At 45.1% G+C, this 20,145-nt stretch overlaps 1 protein-coding gene and 1 long non-coding RNA gene across 3 annotated transcripts in view; one reads left to right on the top strand and one right to left on the bottom strand.

Moving 5' to 3' along the window:
* Positions 1 to 19,732, bottom strand: part of LOC121033554 (uncharacterized) — an 85,406-nt gene extending 65,674 nt beyond the window's left edge. The window contains exons 1-3 of one of the 2 annotated variants that reach the window (XR_005791987.1): positions 18,312 to 19,732; positions 7,871 to 7,973; positions 1,961 to 2,092 (exon numbers count right to left, since the gene is read on the bottom strand). This is a non-coding gene — a long non-coding RNA (uncharacterized LOC121033554). Of the gene's footprint in view, positions 1 to 1,960; positions 2,093 to 7,870; positions 7,974 to 18,311 lie in introns of those variants that run through there. The other variant, XR_005791988.1, reaches the window with a different exon arrangement.
* Positions 19,733 to 19,840: 108 nt separating this feature from the next.
* GPD1L (glycerol-3-phosphate dehydrogenase 1 like) overlaps positions 19,841 to 20,145 on the top strand; it is a 57,843-nt gene continuing 57,538 nt past the window's right edge. The window contains exon 1 of the mRNA XM_040479981.1: positions 19,841 to 20,082. Within this exon, the coding sequence (XP_040335915.1) occupies positions 20,036 to 20,082 (47 nt within the window). The 5' untranslated portion in view covers positions 19,841 to 20,035. The remainder of the gene's footprint in view (positions 20,083 to 20,145) is intronic.

Raw genomic sequence — 20,145 nt, 5'->3', positions numbered from 1 at the left:
AGGCCTGGATTCTTGATTCAGCCCTGACACGAATTTACAGTGTGGCCTCCTTAGTCGAACCACTTAGGCTCCCTGGCTCTTGGTTTTCCCATTTGCAGGGTGAAGGGTTTAATGTAGCCTATGCTTACTAACAGCTCAGAACTTTTGTGAAAGCAGTTGTTCAATGATAACACTTCCCTCCAAAGACAAAATGAAAGAACACTTGGGAGAATTAAACCCTCTCCTGTTAATGATCTTTACTAAGCATTTAGCAATCCTCACCTTGGGTAAATAGTTTCTTTCTTATAAGGCTCTCTAATCTCAGGTATGTTCTTATCTAGTACTAATCTCCCTATGGGATTTTGGTTGTGTTTTCAATCACAATGGCTATTTGTATAATATAAAGTGTCTTTAGGCTTTAGAAAGTTTTTTCACACTGGGCCAGACAAAAGCTCTGACAAAAGCTACATGGAAACCTGCCCAAGGATACACAGCTCAGAAGGGGAGAGAGCAAAGGCTGGGGTGTGGGCTCCCTGCACAGACCAGGACTTAGCACTCATGTGGCCAACAGGCCAGTATTTCCACTTTCGTCCACTTTTTGCTCCCACAAAAGATGTGCAGACATATTATGGACTTCCAGGCGGGACAGGACGATAGGGTTTGTCAATTCTCAATTCCTTAATCCCCTGTTTTTATTCCTCAGCATGTTTTGCAAATATTTGAAATGTAAAAACAAAGGCCATCCATTCTCTTTATACATGCTGTTTCAGAAGTATGCGAAATAATCAATCCTTTCAAATAAAAAGACTTCCTTTTCCCTGTATTTTTTGCCTGAACACACTGCCAGAGCACAAGTCCTGATGTTAGTCATGTATCTCGGATAACCTCAATTCACCGCAGTTTATGTACTAAAAATATTTATGTATTCCCTGGTCTTGATGAGCACAATAGCAATCTTTCAAACACCTTGCAGTGGCATATAACGAAAGCTGAACTGCAGCCCTGAATCATTTCTACTTTTTACATTCAAGTCTGCCTCTCAGTGGGCGTGCTTCAAGAGCAGAGTGACAGGACACTGCATTCCCTCCGAAGGAAGTTAGGAGTGACAACTGATCTGCTTCTTGAGGGAAGAGGCGGCTGGTGACACTTCTTAGCACCAGGAAGGGGGGGGGGGCAGTTCCCCATTTAGTTCTGCAGTGGGACAGGAGGCCGGCCAAGGAGCAAGGGGTTGAGAACCACGTGTCGAAGACCAGGAAGGGCACTGGGTCTAAGTTCAGGCTCTCAGCTCCACAGCTCTGGAACTTGGGGCCTGAGCATAAACCAACAAAGAGACCGGGCCCAGGGTGAACAAACACCAGAGGCCGAGGGCAGGGTCCTCCGAGTCAGATTGAGCACGGCGCCTGCCAGCTCACGGCACGCTACAGGGAAGACGGGGAAGTCAGCCTCCTCCATAAAGAACATTAACACAATAGATCCCTTGGGATTTCTTTGCAGATTAGATTCATGGTGCGTAAACTACCAGCGAACAGGAGCTGTGCCCTGTTCATGATTGTTTATTGGACACCTGGCATTCTGCGTGACACCGAAAAATTGTTGAATGAGTGAATAAATGAATGGTGAATATAGAATGCTTAGCACAGAACCTGACTCATGGTAAATGTTTAATGAAAATCTGTTGATTAAATGGTTTACATAAAGAGCTTGGAACTGGCCAAAGGCACAGCATCCAGGAAATGCCAGGAAACGGTAAATATTAAAAACAACACAGGGCTGATTGGTATAAGAGCTCACCTAATATAAGGAATCCAAATGGGGGCGCCTGGGTGGCTCAGTCGGTTAAGCGTCCGACTTCAGCTCAGGTCATGATCTCACGGTCCGTGAGTTCGAGCCCCGTGGCGGGCTCTGTGCTGAGGCTCAGAGCCTGTGCTCAGAGCCCGGAGCCTGCTTCAAATTCTGTGTCTCCCTCTCTCTCTGACCCTCTCCCCGTTCATGCTGTCTCTCTCTGTCTCAAAAATAAATAAACATTAAAAAAAATTTTAAAAAAAGGAATCCAAATGGCAGGTGAATGTACTTACTACAGTCAATGTATTCTCTTCCCGGTAAGGCAGCCAACCTGGGAAAGCAAGATGAGCGAAAATATATAAAAATGACAACTCTTATTCTCAACATTAAATTCGAGAGTGGAAACCATCCCCCACACAGAACTTTGGAGCTGAGGACTGAAACTCCCCGCAATAATTTAACGTTAGCATCCCACCGCCCTCTTTAGCACACCTTTTTATTCCAGAAGACTCTGCTCAGACAAATGGATGGATTGTTCATGACAGGAACTTCCTGAGAGACCCATCAACTCTTCAGGGGAAACCATCAACAGACACTTTGGCACCTTAAGCTTCTTTGAATCCTTCACCTCAAAATCCTCACCAATCCTAGATGGTTGTATCCTGATCCTAACCCAATCCTCACCACGTCACTTGCGGTGAAAGAACCACCATGAGCCGAAGTCCCAATCTTAAATCAGTTTCAACCTTACTTTCCTCCTTCCAGCCACTGCCAAAGCTCTCTGGGCAGGTAATGTACAGTCAGCAGTAAACTCAGTGTTATCTTTTTTTTTAAGTTTAATTATTTATTTAATTAAGTAATCTCTATACCCAAGGTGGGGCTCAGACTCACAACCCCGAGATCAAGAGTCTCATGCTCCTTGGACTCAACCAGCCAGGCCCCCTAAGCATTATCTTTTCAATTGGTTGTGGTGGTGCTATTCGGGAGGCAGCACTGATCAATAGAAACATAGAATCTATCTCCACCCTTCTGCGGGAGCCTGTTCTGTCTCTGCCCAGCTCTCTTCTTGTGATTTCACCACAAAAATTATAGTCCTGTCTCTGGAAATTCACCCAGACTCTCTTCCAGAAACCAAGAGACCATCAGCCCTGCGTCCTTATCAGCTTTATCTGATGGCAGCCCATAAAGCATGGTCTAAAATGGCAGAGGCTCAGAAATCTTATGTCCTGGGGCACCTGGGTGGCTCAATTGGTTGAGCAGCTGACTTCGGCTCAGATCCTGATCTCACAGCCGGTGAGTTCAAGCTGCCATGTTGGGCTCTGTGCGGACAGCTCAGAGCCTGGAGCCTGCTTCGGATTCTGTGTCTCCCTCTCTCTCTGGCCCTTCCCTGCCCATGCTCTCTTTCTCTCTGTCTCAAAATAAATAAACATTAAAAAAAAAAAAAAAAGGAAATCCTATGTTCTTCAAACAGAATCAGGAATTCTCACCATCTTTTGGGAAGAGTCATTCTGTATCTTCTGCCCCTTGGGAACAGAGCTTCTGTATCATATGAAACCAGAAGAAAAATGTTTGTTCCTTCCTTTGTGTTAAGGTCTGGGGACCTCTCTTCAAATGTAAGTGATTGTTCCACTTATAATTGCCTCACTCTTCACCTAGGATGAACCAAGGGAAACTTGAATTCTAGTTGGCTTGAAAATATTTTACTGTTGTTGATTTGCTTTGGAAATAATGCATATCATTATACCAAAGTTAAAAGACATTGATAAATTTTAAAAGGTCATCTGTTTTCTATCACCTACATATAGCCACTGTTAATATTTTGAATAATTTGGTATTCAATCATTTGATTGTTTTTCCATTAACATGCAGGTGTGTGTGTGTGTGTGTGTGTGTGTGTGTGTGTGTGTGTGGCATGTGTGTGTATACTGATCAAGGTAATTTGTATCCTGGGACCCACAAAATGGAGGCCACTCCAGTGGCCTGGTCCACGTCACAAACATAAACCTAAGTCAGCACTTAGGGAAAACAGGAAACACCTACCAAAGAAACCCAACGTATACCAATCACAGTCCTCTGACTCAGCGTTAGCTTAGCTCACCTTATCCTAGAAAATAGCACTTGTTAGCCTTACAAGGAAATCCACAGTCTCTGAGCCACTCTTGCTCTATTTCCACATTGCCTCTTCTACTGTTCTAGAAAACTTGCTCTTGCCTCAGATCCCTCAGGAAGAGAACTCCACTCCTTGTGAGGTACTGTATTCCCCCAGTCCATGAATTGTTTTCTCCTGACTAAAAGACATCAAACTCATTATTAAATTGTTTTAGTTTTGGGGGCGCCTGGGTGGCTCAGTTGGTTGAGCGTCTGACTTCAGCTCAGGTCACAATCTCACGGTTCGTGAGTTCGAGCCCCCCGTCAGGCTCTGGGCTGACGGCTCAGAGCCTGGAGCCTGCTTCCGATTCTGTGTCTCCCTCTCTCTCTGCCCCTCCCCCATTCATGCTCTGTCTCTCTCTGTCTCAAAAATAAATAAACATCAAAAAAAAAAATTAAAAAATAAAAAAATAAATAAATTGTTTTAGTTTTGTCATTTGGTGATACCTACCTATACATATACACATAATTTTATAAACTTTTTCATTTGATATATCTTGATTATTCTAGTATCATTATTTTCCATAACATCATTTTAATGGTTAGATGGCATTAAACTATATAATATAACCTACTGTTCGACACTTCGGTTGTTGCTAATTTTACAATATTACATACTGATATTAATTTATTATTTACATACATAATTAAACATATGTGTAATACGCTATTATCTCTCTTTGCCCACCTTTAAGATGTTTCAACAGAAGTGGAATAAAGCCAACTTATTGTCTTGGGAAATGATGCCACTTCTGTATTCCCATCTGTAGAGTATGACAGGGCTCCTTCCCTCCCATCTTCGTGAACGTTGGGTATTAGCATACTGTAAGTTTTTAACATCTATGTCAACTACTAGACAAGAAGTTGAACTGTAGTGTTGTTTCCTCTTGCAATGTTTGAACTACCGCTGATCCTTAACATTTCTTCATGTTTACTGGTCATTTGTGTTTCTGCTGCTACAAATGATCTTTTCATATCCCGTGCTCATGTTTCTGCTAAGATATTCAGTTTTCTCTCTACTAAGTTATCAGAGATCTTTATCTATGAAGACGTTCATCAATCTGTTCCACATTTGGTACAATTTCCTGAAGTTCAAAGGTGATAGAGGTGAAGGATCTTGACCTTACAGTAATAGAGGAAACGTACAGCTCAGGAAACGGCCACAGGGGTGGATCCTGGGCAGCACAGGGAAATTAAAACGTGGGAATAAGTAGGGAGAGAGAATGTGGAATAGGAAAATGAGAACAAAGACCCAAGGCAGAGAAAGGCAATGGAAAGAGGCCATCTAGAGAGAAAGAAGGTGTCTGAATGGGTACACCTGCCCAAAAGGACTGGGTGAGTTCCTTCTGATTCATCTAAATGGTAATCAGTTTTTCAACTTGCTCTTTACTGCATGGAAGGGAGCCAAGATCACCCAAAGAAGATTTTTAGAAGTAGGGGAGGAGGGTGTCCCTAAGAATCTAGATAAAGCCGCAAAGTTTAAGTTCCTCTTCCAAACAGGCATGCTTCCCTTCCCTACATCCCTCTCACACTGCCAGAGGCCACTTCCTTTATTCCAAGCCCCTTAGTGCTCTACCTAACTCAGGAATGTCCCACCTGGAGAACCTCCACCTGCTTGCAAAATTGCCTGGCCCACTCCACATTTCTGTAAGCACGTGGTCCCTGTTTAAAAACAAAACCAAACAACAAGAAAACCCTGCTAAGTTTCAGTCATCTTCAAACAATCCTGTCTGCTGAATCCTGTTCTGGGCCCACCAGAATCTTACAGAAACCCTCCTGGACCTATTTGAATCCAAGCTTCCCAGACTCAGTGATGCGGTGCCTGGAAGGAAGGTGACCGTTCCCAAGGAAGAATTTACAATCCTTCTTGTGCACCGCCCAGAGACATGAGCTCACAAGACTGCCTTAGTTGTTGCTTGCTCCTTTTTTTGTTTGTATCTAGTCCTTTTGATGTCCGCTCTGGGACATCAGACCTGGACAACATAGCTCTTTCCAGGCAAGCGGATATATTCAGCTTTTGCAGATACATCGGCGTTTAGAGATCTTTGTTTCTTACCATTTGACGTTCCACAGTTTAGTTAAGTGTAAGTGATTACCTGGTTAATGGAATCAATACCAAGGTATGAATGACCGATAGGGGTCTTGACATGTCAAAGCTTTTATCAAAGCATATTAGTCTATAATATATCATCGGGGCAAGCAGGAAAGAAAACTTGGTATCTGTGAAATAAGCAGAAAGGAGTAGAGTCCCTCCCCACTGGGCTCCTTCCCGCAGATGACCTCCCTGCCTAGCACTGCCCCGGTGCCTCTATGCTGTCCTCATTACCACAGTCATTACCTGGACATACATGGTGATCACATCGGCTGCAAGCCAAGACAGAAATTTTGTCTTCCCAGTATCTCTTTCCCTCTCTCCCCAAATCTCTCTCTCTCTCGAATCTCTCTCTCTCTCTCAAACACATACACATACACAGAGTGGAGGACTCTTTATAAATATTGGTTAAATGAATAAACAAACACACGTGTATTAGAACATGCATACGTCATAATCCGTGACTTGCTAAAGTGAATCAATAACACTTTTACAAATGAAAGCTGGTTTGGAGTGTAGGGGTGATGTCCCTCCTTTCCACAAGTTCGAGGGTGAGATATATGTCCCCCCTCCCCCGCCCCCAACCAGGAAACTATAGAACCCTCCTCTTGAGAAATTAGTGTGCTCTGGAGAAAAGTCATCAGGAAACGGACATTTGGGCGTGCCTGTCAAAAGAACCTGTTTGCCACCCAGTCACCCTCTGTTGACAAGCCCTGCCAATGTATCTAGAGCTGCTTCACTCTTTTTTTTTTTTTTTTCAGTTTATTTATTTTAAGAGAGAGAGACAGAGAGCGAGAGAGCAGAGGAAGGGCAGAGAGAGGGAGAGACAGAATCCCAAGCAGGTTCCAAGCTGTTATTGCAAAACCCAGTATGGGGCTTAAACTCACAAACTGGGAGATCATGACCTGAGCCGAGGTCAGGAGTCGGACACTTAACTGACTGAGCCACCCAGGCACCTCTAGAGACACCTCACTCTTAAATATGAACCACATAGCACACACCATCCAACATTGGAAAAAGCTTCCAACATGAGAGACAACGCAAGTAAGATAAAGTAAAAACAACAACAACACATTGAAAGACAACACCCTACATTTAATATTTTCAAAGAGTTAAAAAGAATAATGAGAAAGAACTCTTGGAAGCTGAAAACAACATAGCCTTAAGAAACAAAAACAAAAACTGGGGCGCCTGGGTGGCTCAGTCAGCTAAGCATCCGACTTCGGCTCAGGTCATGATCTTGCAGACTGTGAGTTCGAGCCCCATGTCAGCTCTGTGCTGACAGCTCGGAGCCTGGAGCCTGCTTCAGATTCTGTGTCTCCCTCTCTCTCTGCCCCTCCCCTGCTCGTGCTCTGTCTCTCTCTCACTCTCTCAAAAATAAATAAACATTAAAAAAAAAATAAAACAAAACAAAACAAAAAACACCAAAAAGAGTTGAAAGATAAAATCCAGAAAGTGAGCGTGGGACAGGCAAACAGAAATGAGGAATGACATACGCTACATGAGCAAAGTTTCAGAGAGAAACCACAGAGAAAATGGGAAAGAGCTACTTCTTGAAGAAATGAGACAAAAACAAATTCACAGAACTGAAAAACCCAGTAATTCTGATTGAAAATGCATCGCTGAACTTAGAAAGGCCCATGACGGGGTTATAATCATGACATTTCAGGACACGGGGGATAAAATGAATCCTAAAACTTTCAGAGTGAGGGGAAAAAACAGGTCATATAGAAAGGAACAATGTTTGGGGGAAGGATCTGAAACAGATAGAAACATGGAGTGGATAATCAAAGTAGAAATGAATCGCTAACTAACGTCATAGTTCGGAGGCTGAGTCCAGGGCTGGAAGGCCAGCTCAGGAATCCTTACCATCTAGTTCCCAATTCTGAGCTCAAGGGGGCCATTATGTCTACACCCCAGCACAGGGAAGAAGGAAAAGTGGAAAGTAGGCTGATTCTTCCCAGGTCACAACCTGAAATGGAAAACACGGTTTCAACTCACACTGTACTGGCCAGAGCCTGGTCCCCTGTCTAGAAAGCACCATAAGGAAGGCTAGGAAGTGTAATCTCCAGTGAGGCTAAAAGTTAGACGTGACTTTACTAAAGGAAAAAGGAAGAATGGGCCCTGGAATACAGAAAACGCTTCACCAATCAGATTCAGAATTGAACCGTTATTTCTTCAGAACATCACTGGATACTGATGGGGCAGTATCTTCGTAATTTGGAAAGAAAATCAATCACTGATTGGGGCAGTGTCTTCGTAATTTGGAAAGAAAATGATCTTTATGCAAGAATGTCACACTAGTTCTATATCAAAGCTAAGGTCAGAAGAAAGGCATTAAAGAGAGAAAAACAGGGGCGCCTGAGTGGCTCAGTCAGTTAAACGGCGACTCTTGATTTCAGCTCAGGTCATGATCTCAGTTCGTGAGATTGAGCCATACGTCGGGCTCTGTGCCCAAGCAGATTCTCTCTCTGCTTCTCTTGGGATTCTCTCTCTGCTTCTCTCTCTTCCCTCCACCTCCAAAAAATAAATAAATAAACATTTAAAAAAATAAAGACAGAAAAACAATTTTCTGGGAGTTACTAACTGATATGCTCTACTTAAATAAAAAATAAAGAGTAATCCAAGAAATAGGAGGACTTGGAATCCAAGAACAGCCTTAAAGAGCAAATAGGCCAGATGGCATAAAAGACACATGGCTTTGGAGGGGCACGTGGGTGACTCAGTCAGTTAAGCGTCTGACTTCGGCTCAGGTCATGCTCTCACTGCTCCTGAGTTCGAGTCCTGCATCAGGCTCTGTGCTGACGGCTCGAAGCCTGGAGCCTGCTTTGGATTCTGCCTCAGTCTCTCTGCTCCTCCCCTGTCCAAGCTCTGTCTCTCTCTCAAATATAAAATCAAACATTAAAAAAAAAAAAAAAAAAAAGACATATGGCTTTGGGAAAGAAATTGCCAGGGGAAAAAATGGAATCAATAAATTATTTATTACATTTGCTCTTTGGGAAAAACTACTGATGGGGACATACTCAATCTAATGAAGCAAATGAGAAAAACTTTAAGAATTAGTAGAAAAAAATATGTGTTAAAACAAAGAAGCAATTACTAGGGCGCCTGGGTGGCTCAGTCTAAGTGTCTGACTTCGGCTCAGGTCATGATCTCATGGTTTGTGAGTTCCAGCCCAGGGCTGGGCTGCGTGCAGAGCTCAGAGCCTGAAGCCTGCTTTAGATTCTGTGTCTCTCTCTGTCCCTCCTTCACTCAAGCTCTCTGTCTCTCTCGCTCAAAAATAAATAAATATTAAAAAAAATTAAAAAAAACAATTATTAAGTTCAGGGATGGGGGAAAAGAGTATAAAGAGGATATCTGATTATAATACACTTCTTGGAGGATAGCTAATTATGCTCACCTGTCATAATAAGGCAAACTGATTACTGAATTGACCCCAGACCGTGATGTAACTATGGAACAGAGAGGGTGTGGGGGAGGAAGTATGTGTGTGTTCAAGAGGTGGGGGGATAGTATTGATGAAGTGAATCTTCGTTTATTATTAGAAGACGTCTGAATTCTGGGGCGCCCAAGTGGCTCAGTCGGCTGAGCATCCAACTTCGGCTCAGGTCATGATCTCATAGTCCGTGGGTTTGAGCCCCGCATCGGGCTCTGTGCTGATGGCTCGGAGCCTGGAGCCTGCTTCGGATTCTGTGTCTCCTTCTCTCTCTGTCCCTCCCTGGCTTGTGCTGTCTCTCTCTGTCTCTCAAAAATAAACAAATGCAATAAAAAATTAAAAAAAAAAAAAAAGAAGACATCTGAATTCTAAAAAATCAAGGAGTAGCAGAAAACCACATTCACAGTTAAAGAAACGCAAGGAAAAAGTACAATGAGAATGTGTTTACCTGTCAGACTGGTGAATTCCCCCAAGGGTGGCTTTTGGCACACGTTGGCAAGGCTGTGGGGACGTACGTGTTGTCACACGTTGCTGGGAACAGTGTGAACTGGCCTGACCTCTCAAAACCACAAAGGTGTCCGCCCACTCTTTGAGCCAGCACTGCCGCTTACAGGAAATTATCCTGGAGGTATCTTTATATGCACGCAAGACAACATGGGAATATTCACTGTAGCATTTTTGGTAAAGGAAATACTAGAAATAATGCAAATATCCATCTGCTTTAAAAAAAGAGCAAAGATGCTCTGGCTACCCAAGTGGCATAATTAATGAAATATTTCTTTTTTATGTAATTTTAATGTTTATTTATTTTTGAGAGAGACAGACAGAGCACGAGCAGGGGAGGGGCAGAGAAAGAGGGAGAAGCAGGCTCCAGGCTCTGAGCTGTCAGCGCAGAGCCCAGCGCGGGGCTCGAACTCCTGATCTGTGAGATCATGACCTGAGGCCTGAGTCGGAAGATTAACCGAGTCACCCAGAAGCCCCTATTTATTTATTTTTAGTTGTATTATTGTTTTTTAGGTAGGCTCCGTGCCCAAGGTGGGGCTCGAACTCACGACCTAGAGATCAAGAGTCACACAGTCTGCCAACTGAGCCAGCCAGGCACCCCTCATTTTTTTTTTTTTTTAATTTTTTTTTCCAACATTTATTTATTTTTGGGACAGAGAGAGACAGAGCATGAATGGGGGAGGGGCAGAGAGAGAGGGAGACACAGAATCGGAAACAGGCTCCAGGCTCTGAGCCATCAGCCCAGAGCCTGACACGGGGCTCGAACTCACGGACCGCGAGATCGTGACCTGGCTGAAGTCGGATGCTTAACCAACTGTGCCACCCAGGTGCCCCAGGCACCCCTCATTTTATAATGTAATTGCAAAACATCGGAGGTGATTTGGGCGTGAAATGATGCAGTTATTTCTTAGCTGAAAAGAGCAATTTGCAGAACGGTACGTAAAAAAGGTCACTGTCAGGGCTGCTCGCCAGCGTGTCTGGAACTCTGATTCCTGGGCGGTGGTAGGTTTGCACGTTCCTGCCCCCTTGAAACTGCCAGGTCTGTGACATGCTCTGGTCAATGAATGGGAGCGGAAATGAGAGAGGTCACCTCTGGGAGGAAGGCTGTAGGGGCCAGTGAGAAATTTGTCATCTTCCCTGCCCCTTAGCATTGCAAACATGCTGCTCCCGATGACAGAGGCTCTGTTGGGTCGCCAGTGCAGGTGGGGACAATGTGACAGCACCTAGGATGGCCATGGAACATGCGTGAGAAAGAAGCCGCTTCGACGTTTGGGCTGTTTATTACTGCAACACGTCCTACTTTATCTATCACGACTGACACAAGATACTCTCCCACGTTTTGTGTGGAAAAAAAAAGGAAAGGCAGAGCAAGTAAACATATCTTGTTATTTTCTTGTGTATAGACGTGCACAGAGAACTAATGACTGCGGTCGCCTGAGAAAAGCGGAGTTAGGTAGGAGCTAGAAGGCTGGGAGGAGGGCGTAGGAGAGGTACTCGTTACTATGTAACTTTCTGTGTGTTTTATTCTAGAACCATATGAAAGCAGTACTTATTTAGACACAACACTTCCGTTAAAAAAGAAATAGTAATATAGGAACATTATTTAGAAATATGGAAATCAATGGATGAAGTAGCAAAGTAATTGAAAGTGGTTATTTCCAGGGCGTGAAATCTGGGAGAAGGGTTATCACTTTCTATTTAGGATCATTTAGTACAATATCATTTAAAAACTATGTGTATTACATTGCTTTTTTTTTCTTTATTTTTTTTTAACGTTTATTTATTTTTTGAAACAGAGAGAGACAGAGCATGAACGGGGGAGGGTCAGAGAGAGAGAGGGAGGCACAGAAGCCGAAGCAGGCTCCAGGCTCTGAGCTGTCAGCACAGAGCCCGACGCGGGGCTTGAACTCACGAACCGCGAGACTATGACCTGAGCCGAAGTCTGACGCTTAACCGATTGAGCCACCCAGGCGCCCCTACGTTGCTTTTTTAAAACATTCTCTTTGCGACAACCAGAGTGATCTTTTACAAGACAAATATGACTGGGATGCTGGGGTGGTTCAGTCGGCGAAGCGTCCGATTCTCGATTTCGGCTCAGGTCATGATCTCACTGTTTGTGGGATCGAGCCCTGTATCGATCGGGCTCTGTGCTGACAGCACAGAGTCAGCTTGGGATTCTCTCTCTGCCCCTCCTCCACCCGCACATGTGCTCGCTCGCTCTCTGTCTCAAAAATAAATAAACATTAAAAAAATAAATAAAAAAAAAAGACATGTGACTACATCACTCAGCCTAAACACTTCAATATTCTCCCACTGCCTCCAAAATAAAACCCAAACCCCTATAACAAAACCCCACATTACCTGGCCCCTGTCCACTGGTTGGCCTCATCTGTCTTTACCTGTTGGTCTGTCCTCTGTTTACTGAATTTTCAGGTCCTCAGAGGAACCGATGGTTATTTTTCTTCTGCCTTCAAGCCTCCGTGTATGCTATTCTCTCTACCTCAGAAACTCTTTCTCCTATTTAATTTGTACTCAACCTTCACTTCAGAAATCTTTCTTCCAGAAAGTCTTACTGGTGCCCTGGGTCCAGCTTGGCATGGCTCCCATCTGTTCCCAGAGCCCCCTGTCTCTTATCAGAACAATATGGGGCTGGACTCCATAGAAGATACTTGTTTCTTTATCTAACCTTCCTTTTGGACTGTGAACTTTGTTTCGTTTAGTCAACATTGTATTGTCAATTCTGGCACATGGCAGGAGTTCAGGAAATACCTGTAGAATCAGCCAATGAACAAGGCTCAACTCTAGAAACAAATGCTAGTTGGTATTTGATTTTCACCCAAACAGAAATGGAGTAGATATCCCTGCTTTTCTCTGGTAAGGTACAATACTAAGTCTAGAAAGTTCATCTTTAAAACTCCTACGTTCTCCAAGGGATCCAAGCTAGCCGGTTCCCCAGATATAATCGATGGTAACACCCAGCGCTTGGCCAAGAACTGGGTCCTAAGGTAAAGGTAGGTTATAGCGGTGCGATGTTTAAAAGAAGGGACAGATCCTTACACTGTCCCAATCTAAGGGACTGGTGAAAAGATGCAGTCTGTCAATAAAACCTGGTGCCCAGACCCTTTGATAATTAAAAAAAAAAAAAAAAAACCTTGAGGTGAGCACATTACAACTGATATGAACACGTTAATGCTCAGCGTCTGGGGCTCTGTTTGGTTCTTGCAAGCAGCCAAGACCGTCTTTTATGCGTTATGTCTCTATTCCCCAAGTAAGTGAGATAAAAGGCCATATAAGTTTCCAGAATGAGGCATTGTTTCAGCCAAAAATCTGTAATTTCTCATTAGACTTTCAGTAGCAATCTGATAGATGGGCAATTTCATTTCAAGCCAGTTGTACCAAGAACCAATGTCACCATCGGGGATTGTACGTCGTATCATTAGGAAGCAAAGTGGTGGGGGATGTGTACCGGGAGGACGGAGTGGATGAAATGTGTCTCCAGGGCAGACCAAGTAGAAGTCCTCCCTGGAATTAGAAGAATGAATTTAACCAATACCTGTGAAAAAGTTTGCAGTGCTTTAAAGTAACGAGAAAAAACAGAGACTTCAGAGAGAATTTTCTAAACAGCTACATTTCTGCTTTCCATTTTCAATTTCAAGTTTTCATTACGTACAGCCAATTGTTTGACATTGACTGACTTTTTTAAATGTTTATGTATTTATCTTGAGAGAGAGAGAAAGCAGGAGCATGTGAGTGGGAGGGGGGCAGAGACAGAGAGAGGGAGGCAGAGAGATCCCAAGATCTCAAGCAAGCTACAGGCTCAGAATACAGCCCGATGTGGGGCTCGATGCTGTGACCATGAGATCATGACCTGAGCCAAAATCAAGAGTGAGACACTCAACGAACTGGAGCCACCCAGGCACCCTGATTGATGTTTTTAATGTGAAATAATGTTAAGTAGAAAGGCAAGTAACAGGACGAATGTGTAAAATATTAAGAGGAGGAAAAGAAAAATACATTTGTCTGTTTGTGGAAGATTCCCGGAAGGATATGCAAGTCACTGGTAACAAGGGTTTCCTTAAGGGAGGGAACTGGGACGCCTCTGGAAAAGGCAGGGAAACAATTCCACTACATACTGTTCCAATCCTTCTGGGTTTTGAACCATATGAGTTCATTAATGCTTCAAAAAGGTATTGATTAAATTAAAATAATAGGACTGAGGTTGTTAAAATAAATATGCTAAGAGGAAATGAAATGGAATAGTACAGGGCAACAGTTTATGTGCTTATTTGGAAAAATTTCAAAAATGGCAATTCTGGGGCGCCTGGGTGGCTCCGTCGGTTGAGCGTCCGACTTCAGCTCAGGTCACGATCTCACAGTCCGTGGGTTCGAGCCCCGCATCGAGCTCTGGGCTGATGGCTCAGAGCCTGGAGCACACTTCCGATTCTGTGTCTCCCTATCTCTCTGCCCCTCCCCCGTTCATGCTCTGTCTCTCTCTGTCTCAAAAATAAATAAACGTTAAAAAAAAAAAATTAAAAAAAAATGGCAATTCTGTGTCAGACTTCAAAATAAGTAAAAATATCAATTTTTAATTTTTTTAAAATGTTTATTTGAGACAGGGAGAGACAGCATGAATGGGGGAGGGTCAGAGAGAGAGGGAGACACAGAATCTGAAACAGGCTTCAGCTCTGAGCTGTCAGCACAGAGCCCGATGCGGGGCTCGAACTCACAGACTGCGAGATCATGACCTGAGCTGAAGTCGGACGCTTAACCGACTGAGCCACCCAGGAGCCCCTCAATTTTTTTTTTTTTTTTGAGAGAGTGCATGAGAGAGCAGAGGAGAGGGGCAGAGGAAGAGAGAGAGACAGAGAGAGAGAGAGAGAGAGAGAGAGAGAGAATCCCAAGCAGGCTCCAAGCCCAGGGCTCAGCACAGAGCCTGGAGCCTGCTTTGATCTTGTGTCTCCCTCTCTTTGCCCTTCCCCGGCTCATGCTCTGTCGCTCTCAAAACAAACAAACAAAAAAACCCAAAGTGTTTAAGTTTATTACTGTTATTATTTATTTTGATGCTTGTGTTGGCCCAGATTTGGTTGGCAGAAAATACCCCCCCCCCTTTTTTTTATACCATGGTCCACGGAGCCCTACAGTTTAATATGGCCTGACTACCTTTTATGATTGAAATTTTGTCCTCTCACATTTGTTTACTGTATTATAGTTTTCTGTTCCTCAAAAACACAGGCTGTTTACTGCCTCAGGGCCTTTGCACTGGCTATTCTCTCTTTCTGCAATGCTTTTCTATCCATCTTCCCATGACTGGCTTCTTTAATTCACTCAGGTATGCCCTCCTCAAAGAGTCTCATCTAACTTAAGGCTAATCCGTCTCTCACTTTCTCACTTGTGTCCTGTATTTTCAATCTCTCTCTCTCTACTCACTTCTATCTAGAGTATTCAACATGTTCTAACCTCTTCCACATAAACTGTTCTAGCCTTTACACATAAAACCAAACCAAAACCAAAACCAACAACAAAACTCCCACATCCTAAGATTTCTTCCTATTTCTCTTTAGTTTTGCCTTTCTCTTCCCATATGTCCCTATCTCTTATCTTCTATTGTCAACCAAATTTCTAGAAAACATTGTCTGCACAATTTCAAGCTCCACTTTTTTTTTTTTTTTTTTTTTTTTGAGAGAGAGAGAAGAGAGGGAGCACATGAGGGGCAGAGAGAGACAGAGAGAGAATCCCACTCAGTCTCTGCACTGTCAGCACAGAGCCTGATGCAGGGCTCAAACTCACAAACCATGAGATCATGAACTGAGTTTAAACCAAGAGTTGGACGCTTAACCGACTGAGCCACCCAGGCACCCCTCGAGCTCCACTTCTTTGCCTTCCATTTATACTTCCACTCACTGCAAGCTGGGTTGATACTCTGTGCACAAACTGAAGAGAAACTATTCTCACCAGGGTCACCAGCAACCAGGGTGGTAGCTAACCCATAAAATACCTTTGTGTGGACTAGGAAAGGTGTCCCTCCGTCAAGGCACTTGCTTCCATCTGTCAGAAAATGGTCATCTTAAGCATACTAATCTGCCATATCCACAATGTCCATTGTGCTCACTGGCATGGTGCAGTGTACTACCTGCACAACCATACCCAGGGGCTCTGCCAGCAGCCGTCTTTCTCCAGCTGTATCTTACCTTACCACTCTCAAACCTCCTTACGACCATCCCTCCTTCTTGAAATGCTGTCTTCCATACTTTACGTTCTTGCAGCTCCTTATCTTCTCAGACTCCTCTGCTTTAGACTTTCTTTGCACTATTTAGTCCATTTCAGAATCCTGTCCTGGTTCGTCTTGCTTTGTTACTTGGCCCTTCTGAGTGATCTCAATCACTTTCGTTCAACATTTACTGAGCATCCACTCTGTGCCTGGCATTGTTCTAGGCACCGACCACTGGACTTTCCACTTATATGCTAATGAATTGCAAACGAGTCTATCTCAGACCAAATGCCTCCTTGAAATTTGAACTTGAAGGGGGCCTGGGTGGCGCAGTCAGTTAAGCGTCCGACTTCAGCCAGGTCACGATCTCGCGGTCCGTGAGTTCGAGCCCCGTGTTGGGCTCTGGGCTGATGGCTCAGAGCCTGGAGCCTGTTTCTGATTCTGTGTCTCCCTCTCTCTCTGCCCCTTCCCTGTTCATGCTCTGTCTCTCTCTGTCCCAAAAATAAATAAACGTTGAAAAAAAAAAAAAAAAAAAGAAATCTGAACTTGAATACCAAATGGACTCCTCAAGCTTACCTTTTCTCTTTTTTGTAAAGATGTTATTTTTTAAGTAATCTTTACACCCAAGGTGGGGTTCAAACTCACAACCTTGTATCAAGAGGTGCACGTTCAAATGACTGAGCCAGCCAGGCACCCCTCCTTAAGCTTAACTTGTCCAGAGCTCACCATCCTTCTCTCCAGATCCATTCCTCTTTCCCTGTTTTAGCAAGTGATATTCGTTCATTTGCCCAAGCCCGCTAGATTCCTTCCTCTCTCCACTCAAGAAAGTAGTCAGTCTTATTTTTCTGCTTCCTAGGTACGTCTCAGTTTCACTGACTCCTCCCCATCACCATCCCCACCACATGGGTCTCTCCACCCTAGTCTAAGCCACTGTCATTTCTCATAGAGAATACCACAGCAGGCTCTTCCCTGGCCTCTGCCTCCTGACCCTCCTCCCACGAATTAATTCATCCAGAGGACTCTTCGCATGACACAAGCTGGTGATTTGTCCTTCCCTCCATCCACACTGACCTCCTCTCAGTTCCTGAATAAGTCATTCTCTCTCTAGTCTCTGAATCTTTGCCTATGCTGTTCCCTCCGCCTGGAAGGGCTCACTCGTGCACTCCTGCCCCCTCACGTTGCTGACACCACCTTTCCCTTCAGGCTTCAGCAGAAATCTCACTTTATTTGAGAAGCCTTTCCAGAAACCCAAAGTCTGGGACCGGCGTGGTTTTTTTTTTTTTTTTTTTCCTCCCTGGGCTGCCATAGTAAACCAGTAGCATTTACCACACCATAGGGTAATTATTTCTTAATTGGCCTCTATCTCCCTCTAAATTTAAGTTTCTAAGAGGGAAGGGACCCCACCTCTCTTGTCTAATATTTAATCCCTGGGACGCAGTACAGTGACTGGCACATAGTAGGTGCTCAGTGAACATGTATTGAATGAATGCATAGTTAGATGAGTATAGATAGGATATGGAATCCAAAAAGGCTGGCCCTGGGGCGCCTGGGTGGCTCAGTCGGTTGAGTGTCCAACTTCAACTCAGGTCACAATCTCGCGGTCTGTGAGTTCGAGCCCCGTGTCGGGCTCTGGGCTGATGGCTCAGAGCCTGGAGCCTGCTTCAGATTCTGTGTCTCCCTCTCTCTCTGACCCTCCCCCGTTCATGCTCTGACTCTCTCTGTCCCAAAAATAAATAAAGGTTGAAAAAAAAATTAAAAAAAAAAAGTGTTTATAGTCGGTTAAGCGTCTGACTTCGGCTCAGGTCATGATCTCACGGTTCGTGAGTTCAAGCCCCGCGTCAGGCTCTGTGCTGACAGCTCGGAGCCTGGAGCCTGCTTCGGACTCTGTGTCTCCCTCTCTCCCTGACCCTCCGCCGTTCATGCTGTCTCTCTCTGTCTCAAAAATAAATAAACGTTAAAAAAATTTAAAAAAAGTGTTTATAATATATGCAGAAGTTACAAAGAATAACCAACCCTCCCCTCCACCCTAACCGCAATCCTGCATTTCGTGTTCGTCTTTTCCTCGTCTTCCTTTACAGTTTTATGATGCATGTATGTATCCCTACTGACACGTGTAATTTTGCCTGTTTCTATAATAATAGAAATGGAATCACATCGCTTACCTTCTCTTCTGACTTGCTTTATTCTCTCAACATTATGTTCACGGGTTTCACCTATTTAGTTTTTGTCTTAGTCTTTGTAACCGGTCTGTAGAAATAAATGAGGACTCACTATGTTCTGGCACAATGTGTGGTGCATATCGGGTCCTCAGTAAACACTGGGTGACAAGGCTTTGAAGGATGTACCCACAGAATAGCCGGCAGCTCATTACCATGCAGGTGTCATTGCGACATTAGCGAACAGGAGTTTCCAGATGAGGTATAAAACGTTCAGGCAAAGGCGAAAAATGGATCACTTGGTATGAATTTTTGCAATGCATGGATACTCCCCAAGTCCATAAATTCATTATTTGACAACCTCATCTCCTAACAAAAATGCAAGAAAAAACTAATAAAGCTTGAAAAGTCTATTTTTCATATCATCCCTGCCTAGATGTCTTTCCATTAGCTCAAATAATTGAGAGCAAACCATCAGTGAAGGAATGGAGAAAATCTGTCTCACCCACTCCTTTAAGTATTCCCTTAAATAAACAGCGTAAGTAATAAACATAAATCTTTCGTACGATGCAAAAATGAAAACAAAAATAATTGTTAATCCTCTGGGCATCAAACATAACGGGCCTAGTACTTTTCTAGGGATTAGAGCATTCGTTTCTTCAGCCAGTCTCACTGATTTTTAAGCTCTTTGGTTCTCTTTACTGCCTTTTGCAATCATCTTGAACTGGAAAGAATTCTGATGCTTGCGTCCCATCCCGGGAGATTCTGATGATCTGGGGTGGTGCCCGGGCACGGCGATTTTTCAAAGCTCCAGAGAGCCACTTGCGTAACCCAGCGTCTAGCACGGTGCCTGGGGGAAAGTGACACTCAGAATGAATCAAGAATGTTCTATTTGTTAGGAAGGAGTAGCCTCAGACCCACAAGCTCTCCAGGAATCCTGGGGCAAAGATAACGAGGAGGCACGTCCTGCCAAGCAAGTGGGGGAGTGCGATGCCGCAGGTGCGCAGGCCTCTCTCTCTTGACTGCCCAAAAAGTGTCCATCCTTAAGCTCAGGTACAGTCCAGCTACGTCCAGAAGGCCCCAGAAAACACAAATTCACTACGCAGTTCAAGGGGTGCCAGGCTGTTTCCTGTCTCCACCAACGAGGCAGAGCCTCAAGAGGCAGGTGTGGGTATTTTGCGCTCTGGTCCAGGTCGGTCGACTCTAGAGTCACCCTGGGATCCTCTCGGTTCCAAGCTGCAGCCTAGCCGCTCTTCCCGTGTGGGGAGAAGAACGCGAGCCGGGGTGGGCACCACGCCGGGTCCGGAAGGGTTTGCTCTGCGGGGAAGGAACTGCAGCCCCTGGCGCTGCGAGACAGCAGCGGCGCAAAAACCCCCGTCTGCACGTGGCGCGGCGGCGGCCGCGGTCCGGGGGCACGCGGCTGCGGAGGGCGGCGGGGCGTGGACTACACGTCCCGGCATGCCTCGGGCAGGGGCGGGTCGGCGCCGGAGCCGAGCCCGGAGGCCGGCCAGGCTCAGGCGTGCGCAGTGGTTCTCGGGAGTGGCTGGGCGGGCCCTCCCAGGCTGTCAGCTGTGGCCCGGGGCGCCCGGGCGGCGGTGGTCGCGGCCATTGGCGGAGAGGCGGGAGGGGCGGGGCCCTCGCGAGCCGCTGTGGGCAAAGCCGTGGGCGCGGAGGCAGGCGGGCGGCCGGCTGGGGAGGCACGGGCCGGGCTGCTGCGTTCCAGCCTGGCGATGGCAGCGGCTCCCCTGAAAGTGTGCATCGTGGGCTCGGGGAACTGGCGTGCCCCACAGCGCCGCCCGAGCGCCCCCCCCCTCCAGCAACCCCCCCAACCGCCCCGACC

This window comes from Herpailurus yagouaroundi, unplaced genomic scaffold (genome assembly GCF_014898765.1).
Source record: "Herpailurus yagouaroundi ecotype Mexico unplaced genomic scaffold, PumYag 159, whole genome shotgun sequence".
Lineage (NCBI taxonomy): Eukaryota > Metazoa > Chordata > Mammalia > Carnivora > Felidae > Herpailurus > Herpailurus yagouaroundi.
Note: the sequence above shows the minus strand (reverse complement) of the source record. Positions and strands in the feature narration are given on the sequence as shown.